The 18741-nt window shown below is 37.5% G+C and overlaps 2 protein-coding genes across 3 annotated transcripts in view; one reads left to right on the forward strand and one right to left on the reverse strand.

Moving 5' to 3' along the window:
- The window catches only part of LOC139754764 (protein FAM98A), a 35862-nt gene extending 34225 nt beyond the window's left edge, over positions 1-1637 (forward strand). For both annotated transcript variants that reach the window (XM_071672540.1, XM_071672541.1), the window contains one exon: positions 797-1637. In XM_071672540.1, coding sequence (XP_071528641.1) covers positions 797-1155 — 359 coding nt within the window. In that variant the 3' untranslated portion in view covers positions 1156-1637. The remainder of the gene's footprint in view (positions 1-796) is intronic.
- IleRS-m (Isoleucyl-tRNA synthetase, mitochondrial) overlaps positions 1105-18741 on the reverse strand; it is a 36922-nt gene continuing 19285 nt past the window's right edge. The window contains 8 exon segments of the mRNA XM_071672539.1: positions 1105-1896; positions 4526-4683; positions 5327-5411; positions 8088-8272; positions 10567-10712; positions 11794-11900; positions 15107-15326; positions 17505-17648. Coding sequence (XP_071528640.1) covers positions 4550-4683; positions 5327-5411; positions 8088-8272; positions 10567-10712; positions 11794-11900; positions 15107-15326; positions 17505-17648 — 1021 coding nt within the window. The 3' untranslated portion in view covers positions 1105-1896; positions 4526-4549.

Raw genomic sequence — 18741 nt, forward strand, 5'->3', positions numbered from 1 at the left:
CAGTTGGACATACTGTTTTGCCATCTCCATGCATATAACCCAATATCGTGTCCATGATAAAATATAATGATTGGTAATAAGCCAAACTTGTACCATTCTTCTTATGAATAACTTTTTGAGGTTGTCAGAGGTCAAGATGACAGGGTCTTGGTCAATATAATACTGATAAAGACTGGCACAAATCTCATAATTCGGTGATTGGACACGACCAGACTTGTGCCTCGAACACTATGTATGATCCTCATTTGATGAATTCCTTAGAGGTTCGGGTAGAAGTTGAAACTACGAGGTCTTTTTAACCAGTTGCTGCCAAATACTTGTGTACACAGTATCTTAAGACCAGGTGATCAGATATAGACCAAACATTTAATTCAAGTACTTTATCCAGAAATGTAAACTGTTTTTAAGGTTTTGAGATCAGGGATCATATTTTTGTTAAAGATTTAGATGAAGCCAGTCATCTTTTAATGCTTGAAATTGCACTTGCAAAAGTGAAAAAAAAATTTTCTCTAGCGAATCCATAGTAGAGTTTACTAACGGAGATCTTTATTGTACCATTCCTGATAATGAGAAGGGATGGTCAGTATATTCTTTAAATCTGTAACATTGATGGAAATGGGAGTAAATGAATACAGTGCATGATGCTTGTTAGTTTTAATTACTGGTTTTTAAAATTGAAGATTAGTAATTAAAAGAAAATAATCAATTTGTTTGAAGAAAAGATAGTTGATAAAAATACTTGATTTGTTTTAAAGAAAAAATTTCAGTTTTGTATTAATGTCATGTTTTTTTCTAGGTGGATACGGTGGTGGACGTGGTGGAGGTAGAGGTGGAGGTCGTGGCGGTGGATTTTCATCAGGTGGTGACCGTGTTCAGGGTGGATGGAATCAAGGTGGTGGTGGGGGTGGTGGATATAATCGTGGGGGTCAGGGATATGACAATCGTAGTGGTGGATATGATAACAGAGGTGGAGGTGGCTATGATAATCGAGGAGGTGGTGGATACGATAATCGTGGAGGTGGTGGTTACAGTAGGGGTGGTGGTGGTGGCGGTTATGATAATCGTGGCTATGACAACAGAGGTGGACAAGGGGGATGGGGAGGTGGTAGAGGTGGACGAGGAGGTAGAGGTGGTGGACGAGGAGGTAGATATTAAGAATATTAAAAAATTTCTAATGCAGTTTGTATTAGGAGGTTGTCTCTCCAAAAGGAACATTTGCCAATGCACCATCTAACCTCATGCCAATTTATTTAGGATATGTAATTTTGCCTGTTAAAACCTAAAATCATGTTTGTGGGAAGTAGTAGTTCATGCAGTGAATTAAGAAACCCATTATGCTTTTTTTGGTGAAACCTTTTAAAAACCTTAAAATTATACACATTTGAGAGTACTGATAAAGAATATGATAAATTATGTTGATAATTCCAATTTTTGTCTATCCTACTAATGGTATACATGATGTTAAAGGAAACATGGAATCACATATATTGGGAGACCAGTTCCTAAATGAATTCAAGTGAATGCCAGCCACTTGCTCTTGCATGATTGTAATACCCAATGTAAACTGCTATATATCTAGCACTAATTGTGTATGTATTACTAGTTATAACAAAAGCTAATTACAGTACGAAATTTTTTGTTGGTTTTTTAATAATTCCTTCCCTTGTGAACTTACTTGGTAAAAATTCATCCCTAGAGTGAATTATCGTTCAGAAATTCTATTCCAATCCATGAGGTTAGGGGAGAAGGAATACTGCTTGTGTATCTCCTGCATGTCAGAGAAGGTGACTTAAGTGTGGCTCAAAATCCTCCCCTTCACATTGTTACTTTTCACAGGTAGGAGCCAAGCAAGGGTTTGTACTCGTAAGATTCATTCTTGTTCCTCATGCTGCCTTGCTGTGGGAAATATTAACCTCATGTGAAAGAAAAGAAACATTAAAATATAGGTGTACAATGTTTGTATCATTATTCTGTCTTGATATCTGATGCCTGTTTCCTCCAGGAATTCCTTCAAGAGGGTGAACTCCAATGCCACGTCTTAGCCTTTACTATCTCAACCTTAACAGGTCACTGGCAGAGGGCAACTCTCTGTGCAGTTTCCCGATAATTGGTTGATAATTCAAGAGAGGCTGAGGTAGGCATTGCTTATTCTTCCATAAAAATACTAACAATTATTGTTTTCTTTTTTCCATCTTAGCAATGTAGATATTAAATCCTCTGTTCCCTGTGTTCCTACCTTTGGTAAGGAATAATACAAATTTGGAGAATTTTAATGCCCTCACTCTTATCTTTCTTAGTCTCCTGTTATGTCCTATCCATTTTTTTTATTGCACTTTTGTGAGGTAATGTCACAAACAAATGAACAACAGCCTCATTTGCACACACTGGCCAATATATGCAAAGTAATCAAACCAACACCATCTACATCCAAGCACTAGACTGTCTCATGGTTTTAACTTGCCACTTCATATGCCCTAGTTCAGCCCATAGACAGCATGTTTCAGCAACATATACTATGTCCCAAGTGTGCCTGTAACCTTCAATAACATTCAAGTTCCATCATCAAATGCCAATTTCACCATCCTTCTTTCCTTATCAGTCTCCATCTCCCCTCTGCTTCCTCCACTGTCACTTGTAGATCCTCTCAGTCTCTGCTCATTCTATTTTGTCCAGATTATCAAGAAACCATTCAGCTCTTTCAATCAGACTGTCCGTAACTCCACACACCTCACTTCAATGTGATTATCCATTTGCACTGTGCAGGGAGGGAATTGAACACCCTTGGGGCCCCATCTTATGAACATTCTCTACAATCATATAACATTAAATTTATGTACAAAGCCTGCACTACACGTCTACAATTATTTCATTCTTCCACCACCCTCATGCTATGAGCTATTTCTTGCAAAGCTACACTTATTTCATGGCACATACTGTCTTCTGAATTTCATTTCCAAAACGTCCACCCTTTTACTTTCTTTTGAATTCAAAGCCCAACACTTACATCCACTCAACACTGGACCACTATACCTTCATAAATGCCTATCTTTACCCTAACAAACTCTGAACTCTCCCTCCACACATTCCTTAAAGCACTGAAGGCCTAAGCACTTTCCATATTGCAATGCAGTCCCCCATGATTCCATCTACTGTGACATCTCCTCTTGGGTAACTTAACCATTACACATCCTCCAGACCCTCTTACAGCAAGTATATCCTGCACTGTACTTTTCACATTTACTCTCAACTTTTCCTCTCACACGCCCACACTGTCACCAACTTCTGGATCTTTTCTCTGGAGTCTGCCAAAAGAACAGTATTCTACGTTAATATCAACCAATTCACTACTCGTGCACCTATCTTGAGCAGACCATATGCATTTATTACAAAAGTTTATGACAATTTCTACAGCTCTAATGCTGTTGCAGTGTAAAAGCATTATGATTAAAAGTAAAGCTCATTTATGTTCATCTATTGGTGAAAACTAACATTATCTTGATTTGGATTACTGGTAACATGTAAATGTTTAAGACTTTATACCTGTCCCATTCTGTTCTTTGGGCATTCCATGAGGAAAGTACATTTTCCAGTTATTAGATGGCTGAAGCTACCAATAGATGTATGCTCAGTCATCATAGTGGTAAATCTGTGATTTTATAAGAATGTGTGGACCTTAAAATGAGGTGCTTAAAGAAGACAGTACTCCGGCAGAATAATTACTGGTCAGGGATGCAGCAGAAGAGGACTTTAGGGCAATTATTTTTAGTTAGACAAAGTGGTCTATTAAATTTGATCAATAATTTCTAGATTCAAACAAGGGAGGACCATTAAGGTAGGATTATTTGGGTATTCCAAGTTTCTTGACTAAAGATACAATATTTTTTTTAAAAGAGGTAAATTCTTTACAAGTTGGACAATGTACTTTATGTATTAGCATTGGAAAAAGTACACGACTTAAGTCTGCAAAGCTACTTACAGCATGGGCTTTAATCACAACATACATATTCATATATACAATACTATTATACACAAAACATTATATAAGACGATGAAATCACCTATCAAATTGCACTGCTCAGACCCATGAAGCCTTCTTTTCTTTCTGCCTCATCCACACATGGACTACTGGAATAATGTCCACAAATGTACAATCTCTCCTAGTCACACATAACACTTAAACCACAACTCATTCTCCCTAACTCTTTAGTTTCCCTGCAGAGAGCACTATACGCTAGCCCTGCCTTTTGGCAAAATGTTAGAGGCAATAGACAAAGTAGTAGTAGGTGAGAACATTTTGGCAGGAGTATTAGGTAGAAGTAGTAGGTAGGAACATCAGGTGGGAGCATTTGGTCGAACAAACAGGTTAGAACATAAGGTAAGAGCCTTTGCAAACACTGCCTTGTCTCAAATGAAAACTGTGCTTAAGAATAATATGGAACTCATACAAGCTTAAGCATACCTTCTCACAATAAATGCTCATTTCAAATACTATTGTATGAATACAGAATTATCACGCAACAAATACCTTTACTTTTTACTGTCCGTCACATCACCAAGTTGAAGTAATTACACTACGACAACGATTGCATATATCTTCACCATGTTCAGCTGTAAACTTCCAACACCTCAGGCACTTGTTTCCAGTTGTTTCTGCCACTTCTAGAGAGAATTCTTCCGTGTCATCTGGAATATGGCCAAAAACAGAATAACACAGTTCAAAGAGGTGTTTGATAAAATAATGGAACCAATGAATTAAGCACAATCATTTCATTCCTTTTAACTTGTTTAGACTTTCACCTTTTTCCTCTGACAATTACCTGGTGATCCAAATAGTTATTTACAACTGTACTATGCAAACCATGGTCAGCATCACCAAAATGTTGTCTTTGGATGGCCACACATGATGGGCTGAGCTTGCCACTAAGATGCACGATGTAGTGCCCTCTGAATATTACCTGTATTGTTTCATGACTACTGGCAGCAGCCCTTCTGGGGAATCTACTGATGATGGGGAAACACATGGCAAAAAGAGGTCAATGGTTCAAATTTACAACTCTGTGTAGGAAAGGCTTAGTCAGATCAGCAAAGCCCTGGATGTTCATTTTTACATCAACCTTTTTCTTAGCAGCATGTCAAGCTGACCATAGTTTCTACAGATTCAACTACTGTCCACATCAAGGCCGGGCCTCAATTGGAAAAAAGAGAGAACTATGAGGCAAAAAAAGAAAAGACAAGGGAGAGTATTTACAAGTTTTTGAGGACATGAAAGACCTGTATGTTAAAATTTCTTTTAAAGGCAAAATCATACTGATCTGTCATCACTTACCTTCATTAGGTAATAAAATTACTTTTGACACCCGAAGCAGTTCACATAGTCCTGATTCCGTAGCCTCTGTGCTTGTCTGCAACAGCTGTCAAAAAGTGATAAACAGATACTAAAAAATGAAGAAACTGGTCTAGTTATGCTAACTATGCATAAACTTACGTATCATATGCAAAACTGACAAACACCCAAATTAATGACTATCCCTAAACATCTCAGTGCAAAGAATCTAAAACTGACATCCAAAAATATGCCAATGATGCAGTACACAGGTTTAGATGTAATGATTATGAGGCAATTAGTTTTAGATTTAAGGAACAAATTTTAAACTAATTCACTATCAATTAAAATAACCCTAGAGAGGGAGGTATCTATGTCGGTAATGAATATTATAAAGATTGAATCAGTGAGTTTTAGAAATGGGAAGAATTGAGTGCAATATTCTTATAATGTGTATCACACCATCATGGCAGGTGTGATATAGCAAAAGAGACCAGTTACAGTAACTAATTAAGGAAATACTACTGTATACATTATCTAATTTTTCATTAGTGCTGCTTATGGCAGCCGGGAAAAGCCAATCTGCCTATTGCCAACACCATAGACAATTCATAGACTTGTATGGTTCATGTGTACACCTACAGTGAGAATACTGAGAACTGCCAGCAAACAGGTTTCATGTACTACATGAAACAAATCTCAATGGGCCTAAAATTTGTTACTTGATGACTCCCTAATCAGACACCAAACAGAGTTTCATGCAAGAGTCCCACGAGAAATGTTACAACTCTGACCAAGAAGCCAAGATCAATAACATCATTGAAAAATCAAAGGGATATCAACTAACAGTTCCATTACCAGTAGGTCTGAGGATACTGTAAGTAAAAGAAACTATTAATACGCAATTGCTTACCCCCCTGATACCAACCAAAAGTTGCTCTGAATAGCCTCAGATGCTCCAGTGCTTGGCTTATAAGCCTAAATTTTATAATTTAATTCAACCAAACAAAAGTACCATTAGTGGTAGGTCTGAAGACAGTGGAAGTCAAAAACTATATACACAATTGTTTCTCCCACCTTAGTTGCATAGAATTAGGAAGATGATTCAAGATACTTCTAAAAAGGTTAAAATGGGAAGGTAAAACGCTATCCACGCATAGCATCCAGCACTACCATTTCCAAGCATAGACATCAATAAACATGGAAGGGGAATTTGCAAGACTAAGGATGAAATTCATTTTACAGACCTGTGGGATGTGACCCATGACAGAAACCTACTTAGTAAACAAGGACAATATGAATAAGGTAGGAACTACAAACTTATACAAAATGTTATTTGAATACATAAAGAACATGCCAAATTATTAATAAAAAAAATCAAAATTCTTATCTTAAACAAAAATGCATTTTCCCCTGACCTTAGCCCAGCTCTGAGAAAAATGCTGGTAGCTCAGGTGCTGACCTGATTGGAACAAGCTACCTTTCCGGTGCTACATCAGGTCAGGACCATTTAAACTAATAGATTAGGTAAGATTATTGTTTCACAAGACCAAACTAAATCAAATAATATGCTTAAAGTCTTTTCCACAATTCCCAGAAGCACACCATCTAAACAAGGTGAACTAATCAGATATGCAAACTCCAAGCTTGATATAACTGTCATAAATGAATCATATATAAACGTGGTTAAAAGACAATTAGTAGCTGAATTAGTGACAAAAGAATTTGACAAATTTATAAAATGGTGCAACCACAGGAGGGGATCCCTAATAAAGCAGGGGAAAAAACTGAGTGGTCTCAGTTGATAAAATGCATGCTAAAGGCTATGATTCATGCATCCCCAGATTAAGAATGAAAAAAAAATATATATTCTGAGTTGTGTATTGGCATCATAAACAAAGTGAGGAGTGAAATGTTGCACAATGAAATAAATCACTAAACTGAAAGATAGTGAAACTGTGATTTCAACAACCTTAGTGTAAACCAGGTCTTTAACAAGCAACCAGTAACCATGAAGGAAACAGATGAATGTATGTTGGAATAAAGTTTTCAATGCCATATTGTGTACAACTTCCTAAGAAATGGAAATATGTTGGATTTAGTGATAAGTACTGCTACACATTTGATACAGCCAAGGGAGGTGGGTGAAAAGTAAGCAATAACAACCACTATATGAACAGATATACCAAAAAAATGCACTTTTAGGTACAATAACATAAGGAGTCTCATACTGTTAAAAATCCACCATGTGAAAATGTGGCAAGAACTCAATAAGTAAGCTAGATGCATATCTTAACTACAGATGCAACTAAAGATTTGTGGAACAACATTAAAACTATAATTCAAATAAATAAATAAATGAACAAACTATTCACACATCACCAAAATTAAACATTTACTAGAGTTAATCTGTCCATGCATCTAGATTTAACATGAACAGGCAACATGGTATATCAGTGCTCCCATGCTCTCTCTGCCTGCCTCCAACTGATTTCCAAAGTAGTGATTCAACTTTAAGGTGCAGTTAGAATAGAGGTTTAAGCTTTTTGTATGAAACATATCCAAAATTCAACCTTTGGCTTGGAATGGAGAGTAGCTTACAGTAAATACATAATACTGTGCATTACAGTATTATGAATAACTCCTCTAAAACAAATTGGGTGTATTCCTAAGGATCTATTGTTTTAGAGGAAAAAAATAGATAAAAGACCAGTACAATTATAGTCTGGCACATACAACATGTAGAAAATTGCAGCATAATTACCCTGAGAGCTTCAAAAAAACTGCCACCAGCAGTGAGCCTAATGTTCAATCTGAGAGGATCTGTGTTTGGAAAGCGATGATATAATTCTTTTCGAACTGTTAAACAATGTTCAAATTTATTGGCCAACTTCTGCTGCTGCCAAGATGTAGGGGTACCACTAGTCTTTTGTTGAAATACACGCCAATCTGAAAAGAAGTGGCACTAGATTATTTGTAAGAACTACATTGACATTTGTAACTCGTGGTAGTCTTAAATATATGCTGGGGATAAAACATTCATGGGGATTTCAGGCATCCCTAAGGTAAGAATCTCATGTTTGTAAAATAAATTTTAACCAAAGGTGCATAGTTATGTGCATTTGATTTACCCCTTATAAACTGGAATGACATTAACAGCAATAAGGGGAGAGAAATGGAGGAAGAATGTGTGGAACGGTGTATATAAGGGAGGCATTTAAGGACAGGATTAAGTGGAGAACACCCTCCTGAAAAGAGTTCCTGGCGGGGATAAGCATCAGATAGATGAACAAATCAAAATACAAATCAAAGACATTGCTAGTAAAGTGAAAACTGTTACCAAATCCAAAATTCATTTGGTTTAAAGAATACATGAGAAAATTCATATGCTCATATTAACAATTCAGTTAAAAGAACTGTTACTTTACCTAATCTTGAACAAAATATGGTGCCATCCAATGGAAAAGTTCCTTATGTTTTCCTCAGTCCCATTTCTTATTTTCATGATTTTTCAGGCATTTCCTAACTTTAGCAATTTCACATCACACCTATTACATAAACTTAACTAGAAGGGTTACAACATCTCCTTGGGATGATAAATTTAAAGAGATGGGGCCCTAAAAGTGTAAAATTCCCTTCCCATACTGTGCAAAAGGGTATTTACAAATAGAGTCATGCACACACAAACATGGTTGAAGTCACCAGTGGAATACCTAAGCTTCTGTTCTGGAACCACTATTCTTCTTAAACAATGTTATTACTTATCATTATCATCTATTTGTACTGTACAGGGAGAGAGTTTTACTTTAAGGGGGGCCCCATCTCATGAACACTCTCAAGTCTCATACAAGTTTAACTAGTTTCTGGCTTAATTTCACGTCATGTCCTCAGGTCATTTTATCCCTATACCTCCTTAAAACCTGTTCACTGTCTATATCATTAATGTTTCAAAATTTTAAAGGATATAAATGACTTACCAAAAGGAGTGAACTCAAACCTGAACAGGATTACTGATGATGCAAAGGTCATGAAAGATGTTATAAGTGAGGATTACCTTATCAAACTACATGGGGACTATCAGACAAACTCCGAAGCTGGACTGTTAATACATGGTTAAATTCAAGGGGGTAAACTGTAAAGTGATGAGTAGGGGACACATCTAAAGAAAGCCTCAGCATGAACATCATCTTGCAGGAAATAAGCTACAATAATATGCATGTAAAAGAGAATCAGAAGTCAACATCATCCCTAACCTATCTCCACAGAGTCTCACCTTAGCAGATTATTAAAGGAGACAATATGTCTGCTTGCAAATATCACATTTTATTCCAGAATGAACATGGAAATGTTCAGCAAGCTGTTCATGTCCCAAATAAGGCCAAAATTATAATATGCTCTCAAGTCTGGTCAATGCATTTACAGAAGTACATTGAACTAATATAGAGTGTCTAAAGAAATGCAACAAAGATCTATCTGGATATCAGTCTATATCTATGATGCCCATTCCCTTTGGGAACTCTTTCAAGAGGTTGACCACAGCAAAAAAGTCCCCATAACTGGTTGCCACCTATGACATGCAAGGAATATGTGGGATGTATTCTTTCTCCCAAGTCCCCAGGATATTTTCATTATGTCTGCCTTAATGCTAGGACTATCACAGGGGGATATGGAAAAAAGAACAATACCCATGTATTTTATGCATTTTGTAGAAGGCAAATAAATGCAGGAGGAGCATGGAGCTGGAAATCCACCCCTCCTGATGTAATTTTCATAAAAATAAGGAAAAAACTGATGATTTTCCTCTAAAGCTCCATCATCTGTTCCTGATGCTACCTCACTAAAGTGTTAAACAGTAAGCACATATGAAAAATTTCTAGTACTGAAATATCATATCTTACTAAAACAGAACTGAGTCTACATATGATTTAGAAATGTTTTCTAACTTCTCAAGTTTATTTTCATTATATCTTGGAGCCAAAATTTCATCTTTTCTAATGTATTTCTAAGTATAAAATTGAAGTCTACGGAAAAATGGGTTTCACTTACCCGAATTTCACTTCATAATGAACTTTCCAGGGATGTATCTACCCTGTTAAGTTGGGTATGGGTGCATTTTGAATGCTATATTCTACACTTCAACAGTATAATTTGAACTGAAGTACCGTGTATTTCTAAAATACCATGTAAAAGGTAACCTTTTTTTTAGCGGAACATAGTTCTCTTAGCACAGATACTTAAATCACCTTTATTACTGTGGTTGTGCAGAGCAACTTCCTCAGTGAGATGTGGCAAGACAGGAGCAAGTGACAGCAACAGGTGATGAAGCAAATGGTGAAGTACCAGTAATGCAGACATTCTCTTGCTCCCTAGTTGTGCTTCACAATAAAGTCTGAAAATTATACACATATAAGAGGAAACAAAGCCAAAAATCTTTAAAATAGCTCTATACATCAATCTGTTCAAATCAAAAATACTTTTTCCACATACTTAACTGGATCATGAATGCTAAATTGAAATCATCACACAGAGTTTAAATCACATATGAGGCGAGCTTTCAACATATACTGAGGAGTCATGAGAACTTGCATTTTCAAATTCATGGTTACCTCCATTAAACCTCTTTTCAAAAATTTTGTGATTAAATTTTCATGACTGGTGGCCACATAGTGGTTGCAGCACATGAATTACTAGGTCAGCATGTTTGATAGGCAAGTTCCCACTCCTGCCTAGAAACGACTCTCACAGCATCATACATGAAAGCCAAAGACTGGATGTTTGCAAATGAAGTCTTTGTTCATTTGTTCCTGATGTTACTTTGCTAGAGTGTAACAGACAATTTCAGCATAAAAAATACATAGTGAAGGGACTTGTGGACTGACATATCATTGTGTTCGTCAGTGCAAGCATATGATACTCTCAGGGTGATTTCATCAAGTGTCATATGCTTGTACCCTTTATAAACCTTAGCAATGTATCACTTTTGAAAATATATGAAGGAAGACAACGTCTTTGCAGACACTACAAGTCTATAGACTTATCACAACCTACATTTCATTGCTGTGGAAGAAGCCTGAAGACTTATCAACGAGTCTGACAATTTTGTGTGCATCCTTCTTTTCACACAAGCAAAACTGCACTGGGTATTAGTAAACCAGTGGCTAATACTTTTCTGAAAGGAACTGGTGAGAATGAAGTGCATAAGACCAAGGTATTAAGTTTTGAATTTTCAATAAATGGTAAGGTAACCAGACAGAAAGTGGTGATGTGATACAGAGATAAAGACACAATGGATAAAGAAGAAATGATAGAGAGAATATCTAAGGAGAGCAGTCAAAAGTCCTTATAATGCTAAAAAATGGGTTAGACACAAAGAAGTACAACTACAAATACAAATGAACACACAGTATAAAGAAAAGGTATGATAATACCATTTTGGAAAATTTAGTCCTTAAAATCAGTTGATACGGTACCTGTCCTTTACAACTGAGATATAAAATCCAGATATGGTAGTAGTGATAAAAGCAACTGATGCTGCTGTAACTCGATGGTAGAGAAAATTCTCATAATAATGCCATATCTAGAAAAGAAAGAAAAGGACCTTATTAAGTAAATGAAAATTTAAAGCTGATTTTCATTTGATATAATTTAAAGAACTATCAGATGATTCTACAACTTTCATAGAAATTACAGCACAAAAAGTTATTATCATTAGTAATAAATTTAATGTGAAATTCAAACTACAAATGCCAATGACAAGTTTATAAAATCTGTTACAGTAATTCTCCAATCAATGTATACCGTCTTGGAACAGACCATTAATGCAGCCTTACTGATTCAAGGTCTGCTCCTCACTCTCAAACCCAAAACAATCTTAAGATCACTTCTATTCTCTGCATTTCCATAATTTCTTACTAAGCTGCATGTGTTCAGTACCTTGTTTCATAACTATTCACCATTTCCTCCTTTAGCGAAGTGAAATAAGAAACTGACAATTGAGCTTCTGAGAAAGTCTTTATTTGGCTCCTACCTCTGCTCCTTGACAGTATAAAAATACAAGATGGAATGGATTTAATGCTCCTGACTCCCAACCCTCTCAGTTGCCTTTTATAACATTCAGGAGATACATGTGTCGCACTGTACTTTCTCCATATTATCATCTATTTCTCTGATCCCTGTTCCCACCTGGAATTCCCTTTAAGAGGATGGCCACGACCATGGAGTCTCCATAATCATTGAACAACAGTGCTGTGCTGCTTCTTAGCCTTTAGTACCTCACCCTTAAAAGGCCACTGGCAGAGGGAAACTAGGGCAGTTTCTGCAGAAGCTCCTACCTAAAGCTCCGCCTGACTACTTCTACCTAATGCCCAAGCCTAAATGTTCATAAATGCTGTTTCTATCTACTGCTCCTACCATATTACCAAAAGGCAGGGCTAACACGTAGTGCTCATCCCAGCAAATCTAGAGTTAAAAAGAATGACTGATATGAATTAAGTGTTGTCAAATGTTATGTACAACAAGAAGAGGTTGTATGTCTGTGGACAGAATACCAGCAGTCCACATGTGGGTGAGATAGAAAGAAAAGACTGCTACCTTGGTCAGACAAGTGCAACCTAGCAATCAATAAGATGCTGGCTCATTATGCAGCTGTCACTAACCCTCTTGATACCCAGGCGGGAAGTACTGATAATATACCTTCCAGGTCGTTTGCAGCCTACCAACTACTACTTTTTCCCAGTAAACCTCCAGAAACTACCATCAACCATCTAACACATTTATGTGTTATATTCCAAGTAAATGGCTACCAATACACTTTCATAAAAAGTTATCTGATGACAATCTCACTAATATGTTGAGTTATAAAATGATTCAACTGTTTGAAAATGACCCTAAAAGCATTCCTGTTTCGAAATCAGGAATGGCCTGGATGCTACAGATAAGGAGACAAATATGTGGAAAGAACCGAAAGAAGGAAGAGAGTCAGACAGATAGAAAACATGGAATGGCATGGAAGATATACAATATGGGTAATATAAAACTGAAGGGAAGTATTTCAATTAAACTTTTAGAGATTCTGATTTCATCCTAAATCACACAAACAGTAAAAACTTTCAATTAACAAGTTAAAATATGATTATTACTGAAGTTCAAAGATACCAAAAAGGAGACATTCCATGAAGAATCCTTTCACCCCATGGCTAACACAAATATCACTCTACTGTGACATACATGAATATCCCCAAAATCTTGAAATAACTGCCACATACGCATTGCTACTGTCTAATGTGTGTAACCTGAGTTTCACTGAACCTGTGGTGGATATGGCCATTAAGTCTTTGTCTTTTGAGTTGATTTTATTGCTTTACAGATGAGTTATACATGTGACACACAACTTTATATGAAGATGTCATCATCATTATATAACCCTGGGACCCCTTTTCCAGAAGCTCCTGGACCTTTAAGGCTGTACTACAATTGGTAGCAGGAAAAGGATGGGCTCCTTTGGAGTGAAAAGTTTTTCTGATGAAATTGTACTCCAATGATACAACCTTAACAATGGTGATCTTCATTTGCGGTGTAAACAGAAGTAAAGTCCAGGGGGAAAAGAAGAATGTGTGGAAAGTGAGAATGGTACCTGGGAGAGCAAAAATGGGTATGTTTGAAGGAACAGTAGTTCCTACAATATTATATGGTTGCGAGGCATGGGCTATAGATAGGGTTGTACAGAGGAGGGTGGATGTGTTGGAAATGAAATGTTTGAGGACAATATATGGTGTGAGGAGGTTTGATCGTGTAAGTAATGAAAGGGTAAGAGAGATGTGTGGTAATAAAAAGAGTGTGGTTGAGAGACCAGAGGAGGGTGCGTTGAAATGGTTTGCACATATGGAGAGTATGAATGAGGAAAGGCTGACAAAGAGGATGTCTGTTCCTGGAATTTCCATCCTAATGCAGGAAACAGTGATCAAGCATGAACTTTTTCATACTTAATCATCGTTTCCCACGTCAGTGATGCAGCACAGGCAAAAAAATGTTGCACCTTCTCACATCCATTCTCTAGCTGTCACATGTAATGCACTGAATCTTCCATGGATTATCTCAAACACTTCACATGACCTGGTTCAGTCCACGGGCAGTATGTCGACCCATGCACACCTTTCACCCTCCTGCATGTTCAGGCTCCAATTGCTCAAATTTTTTTTCACTCCATCCTTCCATCTCCAATTTGGTCTCTCCATTCTCCTTGCTCATTCCACTTCTGACACATACATATTCTCTTTGTCGGCTTTTCCTCCCATTTTTTCCACACGTCCAAACCATTTCAGCACCCTCTTCTGTTCCCTCAACCATGCTCTTTTTAATAGCACACATCTCCTCACCCTTTCTTCCTTCCCAGGTAACGTTCTCTTCCCACACATTTTTCAGCACTCTGAGAGGTCACAAATGAGTATGTCTGAAGGAATAGTATTGGCAGTAACATTATATGGTTGTGAGGCATGGGCTATAGATAGGTTTGTACAGAGGAGGATGGATGTGTCGGGAATGAAATGTTTAAGGACAATATGGGGTGTCAGGTGGTTTGATAGAGTAAGTAATGAAAGGGTAAAAGAGATGTGTGGTAATAAGAAGATAATTTTGTTTTTAGGAATATAACTGATACCTTAGGAACCAGCATGAAATTCAGTTATGCAGCAAAAGTGTAAAAGATTATTTCTGAATTCATTGCATATCTACACCAGCACTTCAATCCTGTACATATTAGATTCAATTTTTCATAACAGCCAGTACCTTTTCAATATGCTCATACAGTAAATGCAGCATATACTGATCTACAAGCCTAAGGTCAGCAACTGGGAGGCTGTGTTCACAGGGCTTGTAGTCTTGTAGTGTAGCAAGAAGGAACCTCAGCACTGATCTCACTTTTTGCACATTCTCTTTACTCTGGTCTAGGATTCGTTTTCCAACAGTTATGTTGGCATGGTTTGTTGCATGGCCCGCAACCCACCACCTGGTAATTCAAAAAGAAATCATATATAAACAACAGTGGGAAGTACCAACTTATACCTACACATAACAATAGGGATTTAAATGCATAATGTTCCATACATATATACTGCTATACTACAGTATTGGTGAGTAGCTATACTGTACATATGCCTTACCTTACCTTTTAATGGTTTTAGAGGTTCCTGTACCTCTGCTGCTGATTCTATGACCAATCTGTGTTTTGGTCTTTTGCTTAGTCAGGCTGCTTGAGGCTGATTGGTAAACTCATGTTTTTTTTTTATTTATCCATGTTGGATGGCATGGGCAACTGAGGCCCTATTAAAGGCAGTCATGTCCCTATTAAGGCGATTACAGCCAAGCAGTTAGCATTCCCAGCTACCACGCAAAAGGTCCAGACTCGAACCCTTGCTGTTAGAGGGCATTTTGTGTGGCATATATATGCTATCATGTATCTGCTTTGTACAGGGAAGGAGTTCTACACTCATGGGGCCCAATCCCTTGTACTGTATGGGGAGGGAGTTCTACACTTGTAGGATCCCATCTCTTGTCTTGAACACTGAGGGAGTTCCTGATTCATAGGACTCCAACTCCTGTACTTTACAGGGAGGGAGTTCTACACCCATGGGGCACCATTTCTTGTACTGTACAGAGAGGGAGTTCTACACTTGTGGGTACTCTTCTCTTGTACAATAAACAAAGAGGAAGTTCTACACTTGTGGGGCCCCGTCTCTTGCACAGTACAGGGATTGAGCTCTACACTTGTGGGACCCAATCTCTAGAACATTCTCTACTATCATACAACTTCATAAATCTATGTATGATGTCAATATTCACCATGTCCTCAGTCATTCTGTTCCATTAATCCAACACTCATATACTATAAAAATACTTCTTTGATTCATTTTTTAATAATTTTCTTGCTTAATTTCATGTTAAGTCCTCTGGTTGTTCTAACCCCACATTTCTTGAAGAATTGTTCACTGTCCACTTCATCAAAACTTGAGAATTGTGATCAGGTCATCCCTCACTCTTCTCTCCTGCAAGATGGGTATATTTAAAGCCTCTAGCCTTTCCCCATAACTCAGCTCACTTTATACTGGTACCATCTTTGTTGCCCTTCTCTGGACCTTCTCTATATGTTCTTTGTGATTCTTTAAGTGCGGTATAAATGTACAGGATACAATCTTATGAATAACTTGCCATTCCTACTGTGTGTGTTCAATGGTAACTTTACATAACATTTCTATCAGGGTGTCCCAGGCCAAGAGTAGTGTCCCAGGGTCAAGTGTCATGTCCCAGGGTCATGTGTCATGTCCAAGGGTCAAGTGTCATGTCACAAGGTCAAGAGTAGTGTCCTGGTTTAAGTGTAATTTCCTAGAGTCATGCATAATGTCCCTGGGTCAAGTGTAATGTCTGGGGGTCAAGTGTAGTGTCCCGAAGGACAAATGTAATGTTCCAGGGGCAAGTGTAGTGTTGCAGGGTCAAGTGTCATGTCTCTGAGTCATGTGTAATGTCTCAGGGTCAAGTGTAGTGTCTCCTGGTCAAGTGTCATGTCCCGGAGTCAAATGTAATGTCTGGCGGTCAAGTGTACTGTCTCCATGTCAAGCATAATGTCCTGGAGTAAAGTGTCATGTCCCAAGATCAAATGTAATGTCCCATAGCCAAGTGTAGTGTCTCAGAGTCAAGGTGTAGAGTTCTGGGATCACGTACAGTGTCCTGGGGTCAAGCGTAGTATCCCGGGGTCGAGTGTAGTGTCCCGGGGTCAAGGGTAGTGTCATGGGGTCTGGTACAGCATCCCAGGGTCAAGTACAGTGTTCTGAGGTCAGGTGTAATGTTCCGGGGTCAATTACTAGATGCAGTGATCAGAGGAGACCACATATTAGAAGCCATTCACATTACCTTAACACAAAGCTTTGATGGTCTTTCTAAAACCTGTTATACTACTGTTTTCTTTATCAAACTTAAATTTCCATAATTCAACCAAAACATTCCATCCATTTCATCTTTAGGCTAAAACTAAATCAGAGTACAACAAGTGCAACAGCACACCTTGAAAACTCAGACTAGGACACCTATTTCCAAAGCAAAATTTATCTTTTTCAAAAATGAAATCACTCTTTTATCAAAAGCAAATCTATTTCCCAATAGCAGTCTAAAACTATATTCACAATCCACTTGCCTTAGGACATCAGCCCCATATACTGGGTGTTTTGTGAGATCCTTCCCTCCATCTGTGACTACTTCAGGGTCAACAACGTTCCCTAAAGATTTACTCATTTTATTTCCAGCCTCATCCAGTGTGAAGCCATGGACATACAGTGACCTGAAAAATGTATCCTTATAATAATCCTTTTATGCTTGACTTTCTATAGAGTTTATTTTGACCTGATTCTTCAAAGTACACAGTTTTTAAATAAAATAGAAATGGATGAACTTATCTAAGCAGGTAAATGGTAATCAAAGCATTTCAAGATTAGTTAAAAATGTGGAACAAAGAACACTTTTTTCCTATCTGCCTTTTCAAGGTATGGCTGACCTATCACTTGGAAACCAAACTCCCTAAATTATGTTGCCACTCCTTTTACAAGTAACAGTCTCGTGAATCCAACTGATGCAAAAGCCAAGTTGGGCAACTTCAGGTTTTTGTATGCAAATGTAGTCAATCAGGAGCCAAAGGGGAGGTGCAAAAATATAGTTTCATTCATCCCTATTCAAACTCTCTACCTAATTAAGCCAATTTATGATGAATATACTAAGACAAAAAATGTGCAGTCATATACAAAGTGGGAAGGATAACAACTTGACTATCCTGCAACTATTCAATCTAAATAGGTAAATACTTCTCCAATAACTTAATACACTAGGTAAATCTCTAACAGGCATAACTCAAATACTAGACCTGATAAACAAGTACTAAAACATTTTTGACAATCAAAACAGTGGAAGCAGCTAATGATAACCCTTCCATGACATAGGTCAATGTATATGGTGTACCAAGGTGAAATAAGCCATCTGAACAGTCATCATGCAATCTAGTTCACCAACTTAATAGTACTCATTCCTGGTTTAAAAAGCCCCCAGGGTATATACATTTATTATACAAGCAACTCTCGAGTAGTGGGGCAAGAAGCACATTATCAAAACCCACATTTTGTAACATGAATTATGCATCTATAAGATGAAATGAAACTGACAAGACAGGAATAAAGACAAAATACCCAGATTACAAGTGTGGCTTCCCTTTCCCATTATTTTTTCAGTAACTACTGATTCATCTGTCACCATTGTGAATTTGATTCTGAACCTCTATTTCCGAGAACTGAATTCTGAGCCCCTATCTGTAGAAGAATTTGGTTCTGAACCTCAGTTTCTAAACATTCTCACATAAAATGCCTGGGATAAATGCCTAATGACTG

This window comes from Panulirus ornatus, chromosome 17 (assembly GCF_036320965.1).
Source record: "Panulirus ornatus isolate Po-2019 chromosome 17, ASM3632096v1, whole genome shotgun sequence".
Classification (NCBI taxonomy): domain Eukaryota; kingdom Metazoa; phylum Arthropoda; class Malacostraca; order Decapoda; family Palinuridae; genus Panulirus; species Panulirus ornatus.